Below are 15,214 nucleotides of genomic sequence, written 5' to 3' on the forward strand. Positions count from 1 at the left end.
CCTCTTCCGAGTGATTCATTTGTGAGAGGACAACTTTGGTGAGATTTGAAGTTACATTTGTGCTTGGTATGATTTTTGAAGTTGTGTGAAAACTGAAATTGGAGAATGAGTTCAATTTGGCCATCACACTACTACACTTGAGCATGTTGTGTTCTGAACTTTGCTGCCTTGTGAATGATGTCTAAACTGAGTTTTTTCTTGTGAAAACTTTTGAGTCAGTTGCATAAGTCACTCTCTCTTTGGAAAGTGTTCGGAAAGTTTTGTTTCGAGTCTTGTTTTAATTTCTGTTTTGCTCGAGGACTAGCAAAAGATAAGTTTTGGAAGTTTGTTCGGTTCATTTTTACACATGATTTTTCATGTTATTCACCCACTATTTTGAGTTAGTTCTTGACATTTTATAGCTTTTTACTCCTTTTTTGTGTTTTAATAGGTTTTACTTTGGTTTGTATGAAAATGAGCTAAAAGTGCATTATTTGATATAAATTCTGTTTTTGTTCATTTTCGTAGGTCAACTTCGTGGCCTTGGATCAGCATGTTCCGGTCCTTGGATGAGGTGATGATCTTCATAAGACTTGTTCCAATGGATGTTGACTACAACATATCCAAATTTGAGCTCCATTGGATAAGTATTGCCTATCCAACCAATCCAGCATGTTACCACAGCTCTGGAAATCCGAGTTGGCCAGTTTTCACCTCCACTTAGTGTGATCTTACTTCTACTTGTTACCATGCCTTTCGTAACAATATTTTACTTTAGTTAAGTGGAATTTTCTGAGAGTATATTTGTGAGGACAAAACTTCATCATGAGAGGAGACAAGAAAACAAAGGCAAAAGTGTGCCATGATGAAAAGGAGGAGAGAGAGGAGCATAGAGAGGAATCAATTGACTTTGGGGCAGCAGCTAGGCAAGGGATCATTCATTCAGTTTTTATTACAATTTGCAGAGACTTTCTAAAAGCTGGGAGCTAGAGAGCTAGAGGAGGAAGACAAAGTCATCCAAGCAAGAAGTGGAAGAGATTTCCACCATTGAAGACCTTGAGCTTCCACCTTCACAAAAGCTGTAACTTCTTTCTAGTTTTATTTCGAATTTGTGTTTGAAATGATTATGAGGAACTAAACTCCATAGCTAGGGCTTAGGTTGAAGCCCTAAACATGAATACCTTATTGTTTTGATGCTTGAGTGTATGAATTTCTAGATATTGTTGATGAATTCCAATTCACCAAATTAATCTATCCTTGATGTATGTTCTTCTTTGATTGATCACCTTTGAAAGCATGCTTCTTGAGATTGTTGGGATTATGTGTATCCTCATGTTATCCTAAGCAATAAATGGATGAAGTAAGAATCATCCATGTGAATTGGTTTCTTGAATACCTAATGTAAACATCATGCTATTAGGATTCTTGTGATGTTCATATTCTCTTTGAACTTAATGGGTTCTCCTTGTAATTGAATCGAAGTACGAACCATACCTAGGTTCGGTTATGAGGAGGGCACAAGTATTGTAGCACGAACCATGCACTTTACGTATATTAGAGAGAATCAATGCGTCTTGAGCCACGACCCATGGTCTTGATTGCGAACATCTTCATCAACACGTTTAGAGTTCATCACTTGAGTATTCATGAACTTGGATAGAATTGTTTAGGGTGGATTCCGAAACCCTAGTGTTTGTTACATTTTGATTTCACATCTTGATAATTCATCTCTTCCATTCTCATTTAAATTCGAAGTCCATTTACTTACATGCAATAGAAATAGATCACTTGAACCAAATCAAAACCCCCCCCCCCCCCCAATGTGTGTGTGAGTTGCGTGTTTGACACATTACGTGTCTTTGTTATTGAATTTTATTTCTTTCTGTAATTATTTTGGACTTTTGGTCCGCGTTGTGTTCTTCCATTTTCTGTGCTGAATCCAACCGTATAAAGAACGTGAATTTTGGACGTACGGTTGGAAAGTTATAGGCAAAACACTGGATAGAGGTCGAAACTGAAAAACAGAGAAAACGAATCTGCCCAAAAACGACCGGTCGCTTTTACCTGACGACCGGTCGCTTTTACCTGACGACCGGTCGCTTTTACCTGACGACCGGTCGCTTTAGCACTGTTCATAGGTGATAAATGGGTGATAAAAGGGTGATAGAAAATGCTGTTTGTGTTTTTGTTTAGTTTTCTTGTGTTGTTTCATTTCTTTTACACTTCTTTACTCATTTTTAGTTTCCATTTTGCATTTGTGGTGTGTCAATTAAGTGTTCTTTACGTACTCAAATTAGAACTTATAGGGAGCCGACAAGTTCTTCGTGGGATCGACCCCGTACTTACATAATCTATACTTCATTAGATTCGTGCACTTGCGGGTATTTTTAATTGGTTGTTTGCACATTAATTTGTGTCCTCTTAGGAATGCAACACTACCCCCGGGTCCGGGGCGTGACATTGAATCACGCCTAATCTATTGATAATAACAAAGAAGACAGCTAACACAGCTTCCCTTAAACAATACTATATAGTTTGGATCCTATATTTGGATGAGGAAGAAGCCATTTGGAACCCTGAATATAGCCAAGGTTGATGAAAGATTTGGCTTCTGCATCGCTTAACTTTTTGGTGTAGCATGCTTTCCCGCTTATGTTTGACCCTGGACCCGAATTTTGAAACTCTCCATAGAACATATGGTTGCAAAAATTACCACATATATATATGTAAATAAAAACACATGGATCCAAGAATAATAGAACATTTTAGAAGAAAAAAACTTATAATGAAATTGCTTACTTACTTGGAACGTTCAGGGTGGCCGAAGTCGCTCCATCATTCAGGACAACGTTGGCCATGTCGGTGTAGGCAAACACCACGGTGGGGCTGCTCCCCCAAGCCCTGCCCAAGTATGTACCCTCACATATGTATTGTCAGTTATTTTGCAGTGCACAAATGAAAATCCATTATCCTCCGAAGCACTCTCTCTTTGTTGTGCCGTTATTACAATCATATTCCGTTTTGGACATGTATCTCAGTGTTCTACATCAAAATATATCTGTCACGCCCCGGACCCGGGGGTAGGTGGAAACCCCGCGCCCGGTGTGTGAGTAAAATAAAATAAAATACAAAGAAATACAAAGAAAAGTTTAAAATAAACTTATGTTATAAAAATAGTTCCCAAAAATCTTACAACTTTACAATAAATAAATAAAGCTTTATCACTCTCATCTAATTTAGCCTGAACTGGTTTAGTCCTTGTCTTGCCCACTAATTCATCTGAAAAATTAAACATGGTGAGGGATGAGCAACCACCGCTCAGTGAGTAGATTATGTAATATGCCAGTCAAGCAATGCCGTTTTACACACTCTAGAAAATATAATGAAAAGATACACCAATCCAGATCATATCACATCATCCCTTCATATCTCGGTTATCCTTCATAGCATGTAACCAACCACGTGATCCCTATATTGGCTTCACTGCCCTATGTCCCCGTGTGGTACATCTATCCCTCGGATATTCCAACATTGAAGTTCTCATGTTCCATGAATAATACATACTTCATATTCCAATCAATATATATATATATATATAGTGTGAAAGATTGCACCAAATTAGACATGCTTGACTTGAAATAGAGAGATATTTGTAAATAGAATAAATCCACGATAATTCATGGTTTTCATATTTTATCACAAAATAAGAACTTTTAGAACACATTACATAAACCACTCACCTCGCTAATGAGAAACCTTTAAATAAATTGGCAAGACAACCTATCTACCTATCTTCATATATTACCACTCAAACCACTCTCTCTCTCTCTCTCTCTCTCTCTCTCTCTCTCACGTTGCAAGTTTGTTATCTTTGGAAGTAGTAGTAAATAACTTGTAAGCTTCCTATTTATACTAGAATAAAGTCGGCAATAAAACACTTCCTATTGGATGGGTTGATGGCGGTTGATTTATACTTCCTAACCAAGTAATATGTAAAACAGATAAGGAAGAATGTCTTTATCTCTTCCAATTCCTCTAATCCTATTCTTATCTTCTTGGTGAGTTGGCTAGCCTTACTACTTAATAGGTTTCTACTTTGACACGTAATAACAAGAGCTATTTTAAAACATATACATGTATATAATAGAACAAGGTATATATAGTAGAATAATATATGTAATAAAATAAGATATAAATATTTATTAAAAAAATACATAAAACAATATAGATTTAACTATCTATGTTATGAACTAACTATGTAACAAAATATTTAATTTCCCAAAATATAATATATATATATATATAATTAAGATATAAATATATTTAAAAATACAGGGTTTCACAATATCATATCATTTAGTGTCACAACTTAAGTTAATAAATGAAAATTTAATTAGAACAACATTAAAAAAATAATAATAATAAACACTACAACACATAAAGTTAACGTAAGCAAACAAATGATTTGAACTCGGAGAAATTATTGTATGGTACTGGGAGGCATGATTATACATACCAAGTAGAGAGATTTTCCTTTTCCGAAGATGAAATCTACGGTGCCTTGAATGTAGCAGTCCTTGAAGAAATGCAACCCCTTGTAATAATAAAGAGTGTCCTGAAATCCAAAAAATTTGCAATTGTAGAAGGATGCCTTGTCCCCGGAGATCTGCAATGCAATTGCCTGTGCATCCGGCCTTATCCCATCTGGCTCCGACGCTGAATTCTGCAAAATTAATTGAAACCAATCCATGAGACCATGATACATACATTACTGTAATTAATCATCATCATTAGAATATAATAATGATCTAAGTCTAATTAACAAATTATTTAATTCATAATTACATACCGTGACGATAATGTTAGCAGCCCTAAAATAGTCAGATTCCACAATCAATGTGCCACTATAGACAATCCCATACTTCTGAGCCGTGCCATCAAACGTCACAAATGGTTTATTTTGTGGAATTTTGATTTTCTCGTTGTACACTCCACCTCCAATGTACACAACCACACGCTTGGTGTTCCTCTCAGGGATGCTGTTAATGGCTTCCGTGAGGGTTTTGAAGTTTCCACTTCCATCTTTCATGACCTTGATGAGTTTTGGCCCATCCTCAGCCGTCACAATGGTGGCATCAAGCGTGCCCTTGCGTTCTGTTAACGGCTACACGTTGTTATCGAACCAGCTGCTGACTTGGGAACCATCGACAGGTATTGGTGTCAAATCGTCGGCAACCACGGTGGTACTAGCAGCGAGGAGAATTGTTATAATTATAAACCCAGCTGCATGCATCATTTTTCCAGCAATCTGTTATCGCGAAGGCTGCCTCAAAGTTTCAGTGGAATCACACACAAATCTAATCAGAGTTCTTCCAATATATACCCTTACTACTACTATATCCTAGTCATATACCCACCTACTTTTAAATCTTTACTGAAAACCCAAATTTAAAATAAGTTGCTATGTAAGATAGATTAACTAAATTACATTATATACCACCTAGCTTCATATTTTATTTATAATTTCTTTTCAAACATGTCATTAACTACCTTAATTATAATTAATACTCCCTATTAATAGCATATGAATCACCCCATTTATTTTGGTTGGCATTCCCTCTACACATCGCCAATCCCTAAAATTTCAAACAAACAAAAAATCCCTAAATTACATATCCAATAAATAATATACCTATAAAAAAACTATAAATATGTATATAATATAGGTACTTTATTTTTAAAAAAAAAAGAAAAAAAAAAAAGGATCTGTCACTTTGTAATTGAAATTTATGTAAATGTTTTTATGAATTAAAAATAGGTATATTATTTACAAATATTTTTTTTTTGTCAGAAAATAAGTATGTTGTGTAATTGAAATTTCTGCACATTTTTCATAAATTAAAAATAGGTACATTCTTTATTTAAAAAAATAGGTGTGCTATTTATAGGTACGAAAAATAGGTATATTATTCATTAAAAAAGGGTGGAAAAAATAGGTACAAATAATAGGTACATTATTTTATGCTAAAACTTCATAGGTATAGTAAATGTTTCTTCAAACATTCAATAGGCCCTAAACCATGACTTTTTTAGATACTGAATATTTTTTTTTTTTTAAAGAAAAACTTGCCCTAAAAATTCCTAAATTTAAGCCAATTTAAAACACCATTTTCCTATCTAAAAACACACTATGACATTGAATTGCAACAAATAAGTTCAAAGTATATTCAACATAATCAATGGAGAAAACAACAATTGCAAATATGTAGGGGTATTTTGGGAATCTGAAAATTACAAAAAATCAGATTTTGAGCTTGATAAGGTAACATGATGAGGTGGATCCTAGTCATGGGTATTTACTTATAAAAAAAAAATGGGTTTTATTAATAGGAACAAAAAGTGATGAATTGTAGTTAGGAAAAATTCAATTTAGAGGGGGTAAGCCAAATTTCCTAATCTAAAGTAAGCTAGGCATAATATATATATATAGGTAGTACTATGAGCCGGAAATCCTGATTCAACCAGGAAGCATAAGGAAAATCTAGTTAACAAAGGAAAAACAAACCAAATCCAAATGGGAAAGCAACTAAAGCACAAAATTACCAAACACTTAAAGTTTCCTAAACCAAATCCTGTTTTGTTTTGGTATGTGTTTGTTTGGGTACTTATGAGCGAGAGGGTTTGGTTATATAGTCCATGATGTATGAGTGAATAAACCACAATGCATGATTATAGGGATTCACTCCAAAATATGTGAGAGCTTCTCTCGCACATTTTGATTTCTACTTCTCATTAATATGAGGTTGCTGTTCCTTGCAATTTCAAATTCACCCTAAATTTGTAGGGTCCTCTTATACAATTCAAGTCCACCCTTACAATTCGAAGACTACAGACACATACCCTAGGCCCTGTTCAAGCAGACCATTTTAAAAAATGCGAGTCACGTAGTTTTATATTTGATTCATAACGTAGTTTTATACTACATAGGGGTTGGATTTGTCTAAAACCGGAACTGATACTTGATATGTTTTTTCTTTTGCAAAAATTTGAAAGAGGTGAAGTTTTTGAGTTATTTACACCAACACCCCTTGAGGTTTTCAATGTTTTCATGAGGTTTTCAATGTTTTCATGAGGTTTTAAAAATTACACGAACACCCCCTGAGGTTTCAATTTGTTTTCACAAAACCCCTTTTCATTGATTCTACATCCAAAAATTTGATGATTTCATACATAAAAACTTTTGCAAATAATAAAATTAACCTAAAAAATGTATGTGCAATCTAATCTTAAAGGCTAACTTTGTCATTTGAAGAAATTTTGTATATAAAATCATCAATTTTTGGACGAAAAATCAATAGAAATGGATTTTGTGAAAACAATTTAAGACCTAAGGGATGTTCATGTAATTTTAGAAACCTCAGGGGGTTTTGTGAAAACATTGAAATTAACTTCAGGGAGTGTAGATAACTCTGAAGTTTTAAGGGAGATAGATACACACTTTGAAAAATGCATGACTAATTTCTTCTGTGAAAATTAAAATGCGGTCCATTTTTTATTTTGTTAATGTGTCTTTTGTACCAATCAAATAGACAAATGTAGCTAGCTCAAATTGTATAGCGAAAGATCTTTAGAAATGCTTATTGATTTTATACATTGCTATATAGCTAGCTCATGTACATTTTGCATTAGGCGTGCGTGTGTTTCGCTCAATCTATAAACATATACATATATCTACACTTCTGGATTTGGAGGAGGAAGCAGCCATTTGGAACCTTGAATATAGCCAAGGCTGAGGAAAGGTTTGATTTGTTCCCCAGTCAGCTGTTTGGTGTATTTTACTCTCCCAACCATACTTGAACCTGGACCCGAACACTTGTATTCTCCATAGAACACGGTGCTGAATATAACAACAAATACAAAAAAATATTGAAACTATTAATTAACTCTCAAAACCATTCAATCATATGAGAATGCTTAATTAATTAGTGTGTTTTAATTTGCTTACCTGTCACGTTCGGGACGGTTCTTGTTGTTCCAGCCGACTGGGGTGATGACCTCGGACATGCTGGTGTAGGCAAAGACCACCCTGGGACTGGTCCTCCAAGCTCTGCCCAAATACGTGCCATTTCCAGTCCCAGTTATGTTGCAGTGGACAAATGAGTATCCAGTATCCTCTGAAGCTAAGTCCCTTGCTTGTGCTGTTATCACTGTCATTTCATTATTCCCCAGCACATGTAACTCAGAGTTCTGCACCCATTAATTAACTAACCATCAAAACCATGACATAATACGTAGACAACAAACAGCTGAGTTATAGTGAAGAGTTAGTCGTATACATAGTGTTTCTCACACAACATGTACGTGAAATTCACTATTATAAGAAGATACTTGCATATAGCGATTTGATTTGTAAAACATGTAGGCATAGTTAACAAAAGCTCCTTTACAAGTTTTCCTTTTATTTAGGAATTATAGGGAGAGTTTGGGTGGCATTACCAAATAGAGAGACTTTCCACTTCCAAATATGAAATCCACGGTGCCTTCAATAAAGCAGTCCTTGAAAAAATGATTGCCTTTGCCCCTGTCATCACAAAGTGTGTCTTGGAAACCAATCAACCTGCAATTGAACAAGGCTGACTTGTTACCCGACACCCTCAATGCCAATGCCTGTTCTCCCACTCCTTTTCCATCTGGCCTTGGCGAAGAGTTCTTCACACAACCACAAATCAATGTAAATTATAAGGAAATAAAAATATTAAAAGAAAGTTAATAAAAAAAATTATTGTGTGTGATGATAATATCACGTGTCATGAAACATTTCTAACAAACGTGAGACATTTACATACCTTAATAATAAGGTTAGCTGCCACGAAGTAGTCGGATTCGGCAATCACTGTGGCACTGTCCACAGTTCCATACTTTTTGGCTGTGCCAGCAAAGGTCAAAGTTGGCATATTTGTTGGAGAGCCATAAAATGTAACAAATGGTTTATTCCGTGGAATTATGATTTTCTCATTGTACACTCCGCCTCCAATGTACACAATAACACGTTTGGTATTGCCAGCCGGAATGCTATTAACGGCGTCAGTGATGGTCTTGAATTGTCCACTTCCGTCTTTCTTGACCTTGATGACCTTTTGACCTGCCTCAGCCGTTGCAAGGGCAGGGTCAAGTGTGCCATGCCGTGCTGTGTATGGCTTCACGTTGTTATTGAACCCCGTGTTGACTTGGGAGTGGTCGGCTGGTACCTGTGTATTATAATCTGCCATGGCTACGGTGGCGGTGAGGAGAATTAATGTAGTGGTTAGAGCTGCATGGACGCACATGCATGTGTTTTTTGGGGCCATTTTTTGAATTCTTTGGTGTTTAGATATAAGGCTTTGATTTTATAGTCCACTATGCAAAAGCTGGTTAAGGCACAGTGCATATTGAGTGGGATTAATCCTATATTGGTGGGTTTTGGAGAGCTTCTCGCACATTTTGGTTTCTAATTAGGGGCTTATGTTCATTGAGATTTCAGTCAGGCATTTTGTATTAGCTGAATAACAAAAAAGCACTAGCTGTAACTAGCTCTACAGCTTAATTTGGAAAGGCATAAGAGGAAATTATTGTGGTATTATTAAGAGAGTTCACTTTGCCATCACATATAAAATCCCAGTTACACCCTTGATTATTAAGGATAGTCACACATTCGCAACAGCGAAACCACCCTTAGACTAGGTTGGGCTCCACACGAGTAGAAATATCGAGAAAAATAGGGATTTAGCTCTAATTTTACGAAGTTCACCCCATTTAGTGAAAGCTCACATCATTCTAGAAAAAATTAGTCCTCTCAAACCTAACATAGATCCTTTAGCGGGGGAAAAAAAGGGGAGTAAAAGAGTTGACAATTAATCTTGTTGATAGGTTGACAATATTATTATATTATATAAGAGCATTTTTGCTCACCACTTTTAACCTAATGTGTATTTTCGTCACTATTCTCAAGACTTGATGCACGTGCTAAAATATGAATAGAAATTTAGTGAAATACCCATTCCTAGACATAAAACTATAAATATACCATATACCATTCATTATATATAAACACACCAAAAATCAACAATTGTATATTTTTTAATTTAATTAATAAGATCAAATACCTTTATTACCCTTTTTAGCATTAAATTAGTTTCGGATCTCGTTTAGAATCTATAGAATGCAGAGAACATTAAAATTCAACAAAACCACTCCCTGAGGTTTGAAGCCTCAAGCCCCTCTCCTCCTTCAAACCCACATCTCTCCTCTGTTCTCTCCCTTCTTCCCTCTCTCTGCCTTCAAAGTAAACCAAACAGTCTCAGAGCCATGGACCAACACAAGACTGACGACAATCTCCGTTACGTCGGTGGCCTCACACGTGTTCTCGCCGCCGATGCCTCCATTTCTTTTCCAGGTTTGTTCCATCTGCTTCAATTCATTATTTTCCTTTTCATTTTTTCTTAATTTACTTGAATTTTGACTCGATTTCAGTTTCTTCGTTCAATTTGGTGCTAATTTCCATTTTTTCGATATGAACAGAGCTAATGGTTAAGCTCGCAGAGTTCTGTGGCTACTCTGTAGATTTGAGGTGTCAATTGCCAGACGAAGGCTTTCAGAACGCCGACGCCGGTGGTGATTGCGAGAAGAACGAAGATGAAGACGATTTCTCGTTCACCTGCACCAATCCCGACGGATCGCCAATTTCCACCGACAATATATTCCAAAATGGCTAGATCCGTCCAATGTTCCCGATTTTCAACCAGGATCTCCTATTCGCCGATGCCGACTACGACGATACTTCCAGAGCCAAAGGTGCTGCCGCTTCGTCTTCCTCTCTACGGTCGCCATTGAAGAAGCTCTTTTTTGAAGAGCTGGATACGCCGACCTCGGCAACGTCGTTTTACAACTCAGGAGGTGAACTCGGGTCCTGATCCATGAGATCAACGCATCTGATGTATGTATTTTCACAGTTTATTCTTATGATGATTTCTCATTTCAGTATTTTCTAGTGTTTATTGTAGACTTATTTCCTTTGAGGAAATAAAAAAGGAGATTGAAGTTTCTTTATTAGTATCCAGGCACACATGCTTGTAGAATCGCAACACATTCTTGATGAACTGTTTGAGTGTTTGTGTGTTTCTAAAATCATACTAGAGATAGTACCATATTAGCAGTCATGATGTCTAGTACCCTTCTAATACAGACATTGCTGTCACGTTCTGCTTATGTGAGTGATGCTATGATAGGCATAATCCTTGCTATCTAAATGCTTGAAAATTAAACTCAGCTTTATGTTCTCTGGCTGAGGCTGACTGAAGTTCAACAAAATAGTAGTCTGGTCTGGTGGATCCATACGCTATAAGATCAATTATTATAGTGATAACCGTGAAAATTCTCCAGTAGGTATAATGAACAGCATTGCAGCCTTAGCAGCAGATGGGTTCAAAGATTTATTTTAGCAAGAGTATCATATTGTATGTATAATACAATTGTCTTCTTGCGTTTGGCTTTTGGGAATTGATTAAGATTTTAACATTTTAAAACTAAATCCTCAATGGCCAAGAAGGATGTGCATAATTAAAAGGATTAATTAAGGTTTTGACGCTTAGCAGAATTGGGGGAAGATTTATTTTGAAATCATTGAGGTCATTAGGCCAAGTCTGTTACGTTCATGGAGTGTATAATTATTTTTGTTATTGCTGAATTGGAGGTAATTTATTGGATTTTCTGATTTCGTTCTAATTTGTACTTAGATATTCATTTGAGTTTTAAATTGTGATTTTAATTTCTTTTTGTTTATAATTTGGATTGATTTCAGATTCTGTTTGGTTGTGGATTTGCTGTTTGAGATGTGGTTAGAAATTTGTGATATTCGATTTGGTTTTTATATTAATTGAGGTCTGCTTTTTCAGTTGAATTTGAGTATATTCGTGTTTTTTCTATTTATCACTGTACACTGCTTGTTTGCTATGAAATCCTATTTCTAATGCATGTCTACCAATGTAAAGTTCCAGTATAGGGTAATAACACTGCTTGTTTGCTATGAAATTACCACTGTAAAGTTCCAGTATAGGGTAATAACACTGCTTGTTTGCTATGAAATCCTATTTCTTATGCATGTCTACCACTGTAAAGTTCCAGTATAGGGTAATAACACTGCTTGATTGCTATGAAATCCTATTTGTAATGCACGTCTACCACTGTAAAGTTCCAGTATAGGGTAATAACACAGCTTGTTTGCTATGAAATCCTATTTTTAATGCACGTCTACCAATGTTATTACCACATACTGGAACTATATAGTGGTAGACATGCATTACAAATAGGATTTCAGAGGAAACAAGCAGTATTAATACCCTATACTAGAACTTTACAATGGTAGACATACATCAAAAATAGGATTTCAGAGGAAACAAGCAATGTTATTACCCTATATTGGAACTTTACAACCATTAATAAGAAATTTCAGTAAACTAGCGACTAAAATAATGATAGTAAGCAGTTAGTGCAATAGTGAAATCCAATATAGTTTCAAGATTTTGTCCTTGATTCGAATTTAAAATACTGTTATTACCCTAGACTGGAACTCTATAGCAATTAATCAAAATTACAGTGTAGGTTTGGTTTGTAAATGTCTTACCTTTGAAGTGTTTTCTTGTTGAAATTGTTCTATGAAATTTTGTCTTGGTTTTGTAGGTGGAGGACAGTGTGTGGTGTTTGTTTTTTAAAGTAGATCAAGCTTGGTGGTGGTTATGGAGTTTCGGTTTCGAGAGATGAAGAAGACACTTTGATGAAGACGGTGACTGAAGGGACGTTTGGCAGAGATGGTTAATTGAAGTCGCAGGCTGGAAGTTACGTTTTTGTTTTTTTTTTAGTTTTGAACGAAATTATGGTTTTGGAGATGGTAAAATCTTTGGGCGTTTTTATAAGTTTGGGCTGGGGTTGTTTTGGGTGCTTTTTGAGTTTTTTTTCTATTGGGCTTGTTAGTGGCAGTGCTTGTAATTTATTGGAACTTCAACACTAATTTGTTATTTAATAAATGGGTTTTGGGTGTGTTTATAAAGTGTTTTCCATATGGGGTTTTTTTATAATTTCAGCACCCATTTTGGGTATATTAGTGAAGCTCCCAAATATGAATATGGGTTTGAATATGTTCAGGTTCTTATTTTATTCTTCTCCATAATGAGGTATATATAAGAGTTTACATGAGTGCTTTATAAGGAATTAGATCTAGTAAAGGATTAGGAAAATATCTCCTAATTATACAATGATTTGACAACTATATAAAATAGGAAAGTAAATCCCTTAATTAACCAAAGGAAATAAATCTATAAAATAGGAAAGTAAATCTCCTAATTAATCAAGGAAATAAATCTCCTTGATTAATTAGGAGACTCACTTCAACACTCCTCCTCAAGTTGGTGCATATACGTCACAAATGCCCAACTTGGTAAGTGAGTCAAGAAATTCATAGCACCCAAGTCGATAATCCATGCAATTCAGGCAGAGTCTTTGGCGACCGGTCGTTTTCTTCGGGCGTCCGGTCGTTTGCTTCAGGTGACCGGTCGTTTTCTTCGGGAGACCGGTCGCTTTCTTCGGGAGACCGGTCGCTTGCTTCGAGCTACCGGTCGGTTTGAAACAGCTTCTCTGACTACCAGTTGCTTTCCACTGGCTACTGGTAGTTTTGAAGCAGATTCTCCGTGTTCGAAGAACTAAGGGGGGGCCGGTCGCTTTCCACTGGTGACTGTTGCATTCCTAAAAGGACACAAATTAATGTGCAAACAACCAATTAAAAATACCCGCAAGTGCACGAATTTAATGAAGTATAGATTATGTAAGTACGGGGTCGATCCCACGAAGAACAGTGCCCCCGGTCGTGAACAGTGATGACCGGTCGTTTTTGGACAGATTCATGTGAGACCGGTCGCCTGAACAGTAACGACCGGTCGTTTTTGGGCAGATTCGTTTCTCTGTTTTTCAGTTTCGACCTCTGTCCAGTTTTTGACCTATAACTTTCCAACCGTACGTCCAAAATTCACGTTCTTTATACGGTTGGATTCAACACAGAAAATGGAAGAACACAACGTGGACCAAAAGTCCAAAACAATTACAGAAACAAAGACACATAACATGTCGAACACGCAACTCACACACACATTTGGGGGGGGGGGGGGGTTTGATTTGTTTGAAGTGACCTATTTCTATTGCATGAAAGTAAATGGACCTTGAAATTAAATGAGAATGGCAGAGATGAATTATCAAATTGTGAAATTAAAATGTAACAAACACTAGGGTTTCGGAATCCACCCTAAACAATTCTACCCAAGTTCATGAATACTCAAGTGATGAACTCTAAACGTGTTGTTGAAGATGTTCGCAATCAAGAACAGTACGAGTGGCTCAAGACGCATTGATTCTCTCTAATGTACGTAAAGTGCAGTACGAGTGCTACAATACTTGTGCCTTCCCTATAATCGAATCTAGGTGTGCTTAGTACTTTGATTCAATTACAAGGAAAACCCATTAAGTTCAAAGAGAATATGAACATCACAAGAATCCTAATAGCATGGTGTTTACATTAGGTATTCAAGAAACCAATTCACATGGATGGTTCTTACTCCATCCATTTATTGCTTAGGAAAACATGAAGATACACATAATCCCAACAACCTCAAGAAGCATGCTTTCAAAGGTAATCAATCAAGGAAAACACACACAAGGATAGATTAATTTGGTGAATTGGAATTCATCAATTGTTGTCAAGAAACCAATTCACATGATGCTCACTTAAACAAGTTCAATCATTTGTTGCTAATTAGAAATTATGTTCTTGGTTATCTTACACAACTTCTCAACTTTAGCTACATGCATACAACCTAAGGTGATTAAGCAAACACATATCATAAGATTCAATTAGTGAATGGGGTTCATCAACAACATCTAGAAATTCATACACTCAAAGCATCAAAACAATAAGGTATTCATGTTTAGGGCTTCAACCTAAGCCCTAGCTATGGAGTTTAGTTCCTCATACTTATTTCAAATACAAACTCAAAACAAAACTAGAAAGAAGTTACAGATTTTGTGAACATGGGAGCTCAAGGTCTTCAATGGTGGAAATCTCTTCCACTTCTTGCTTTGTTGCCCTTGTCTTCCTCCTTGAGCTCCCTAGCTCCAAGCTTCATCTCCAGCTCCAAAATCTCTGCAAAATTATGGA

At 36.1% G+C, this 15,214-nt stretch overlaps 1 protein-coding gene and 1 pseudogene across 1 annotated transcript; both read right to left on the minus strand.

Annotated features, from left to right (window-relative positions):
* Positions 1-2,495: 2,495 nt before the first annotated feature.
* Positions 2,496-5,272, minus strand: LOC110768851 (pectinesterase PPME1-like; annotated as a pseudogene).
* A 2,438-nt stretch (positions 5,273-7,710) lies between these two features.
* On the minus strand, positions 7,711-9,329 carry LOC110768841 (putative pectinesterase 63). Its single transcript, XM_021972700.2, has 4 exons — positions 8,826-9,329; positions 8,476-8,688; positions 7,985-8,226; positions 7,711-7,876 (listed from the first exon to the last, which is right to left on the minus strand). Exons 1-4 carry the CDS (start codon positions 9,324-9,326, stop codon positions 7,711-7,713), a joined length of 1,122 nt encoding a protein of 373 aa, XP_021828392.1. The 5' UTR covers positions 9,327-9,329.
* Positions 9,330-15,214: the final 5,885 nt, after the last annotated feature.

This window comes from Prunus avium, chromosome 2 (assembly GCF_965620075.1).
Source record: "Prunus avium chromosome 2, drPruAviu1.hap1.1, whole genome shotgun sequence".
NCBI classification, from domain to species: domain Eukaryota; kingdom Viridiplantae; phylum Streptophyta; class Magnoliopsida; order Rosales; family Rosaceae; genus Prunus; species Prunus avium.

Bases quoted from the DNA above. Each gene is read 5' to 3' on its own strand.
- LOC110768841 (XM_021972700.2), bottom strand. From the start codon at position 9,326: ATGGCCCCAAAAAACACATGCATGTGCGTCCATGCAGCTCTAACCACT. The intron at 8,689-8,825 runs GTATGTAAATGT...GGTTGTGTGAAG, and splicing joins CAGCTAACCTTATTATTAAG to AACTCTTCGCCAAGGCCAGA. The intron at 8,227-8,475 runs GTAATGCCACCC...TAATGGGTGCAG, and splicing joins GTGGAAAGTCTCTCTATTTG to AACTCTGAGTTACATGTGCT.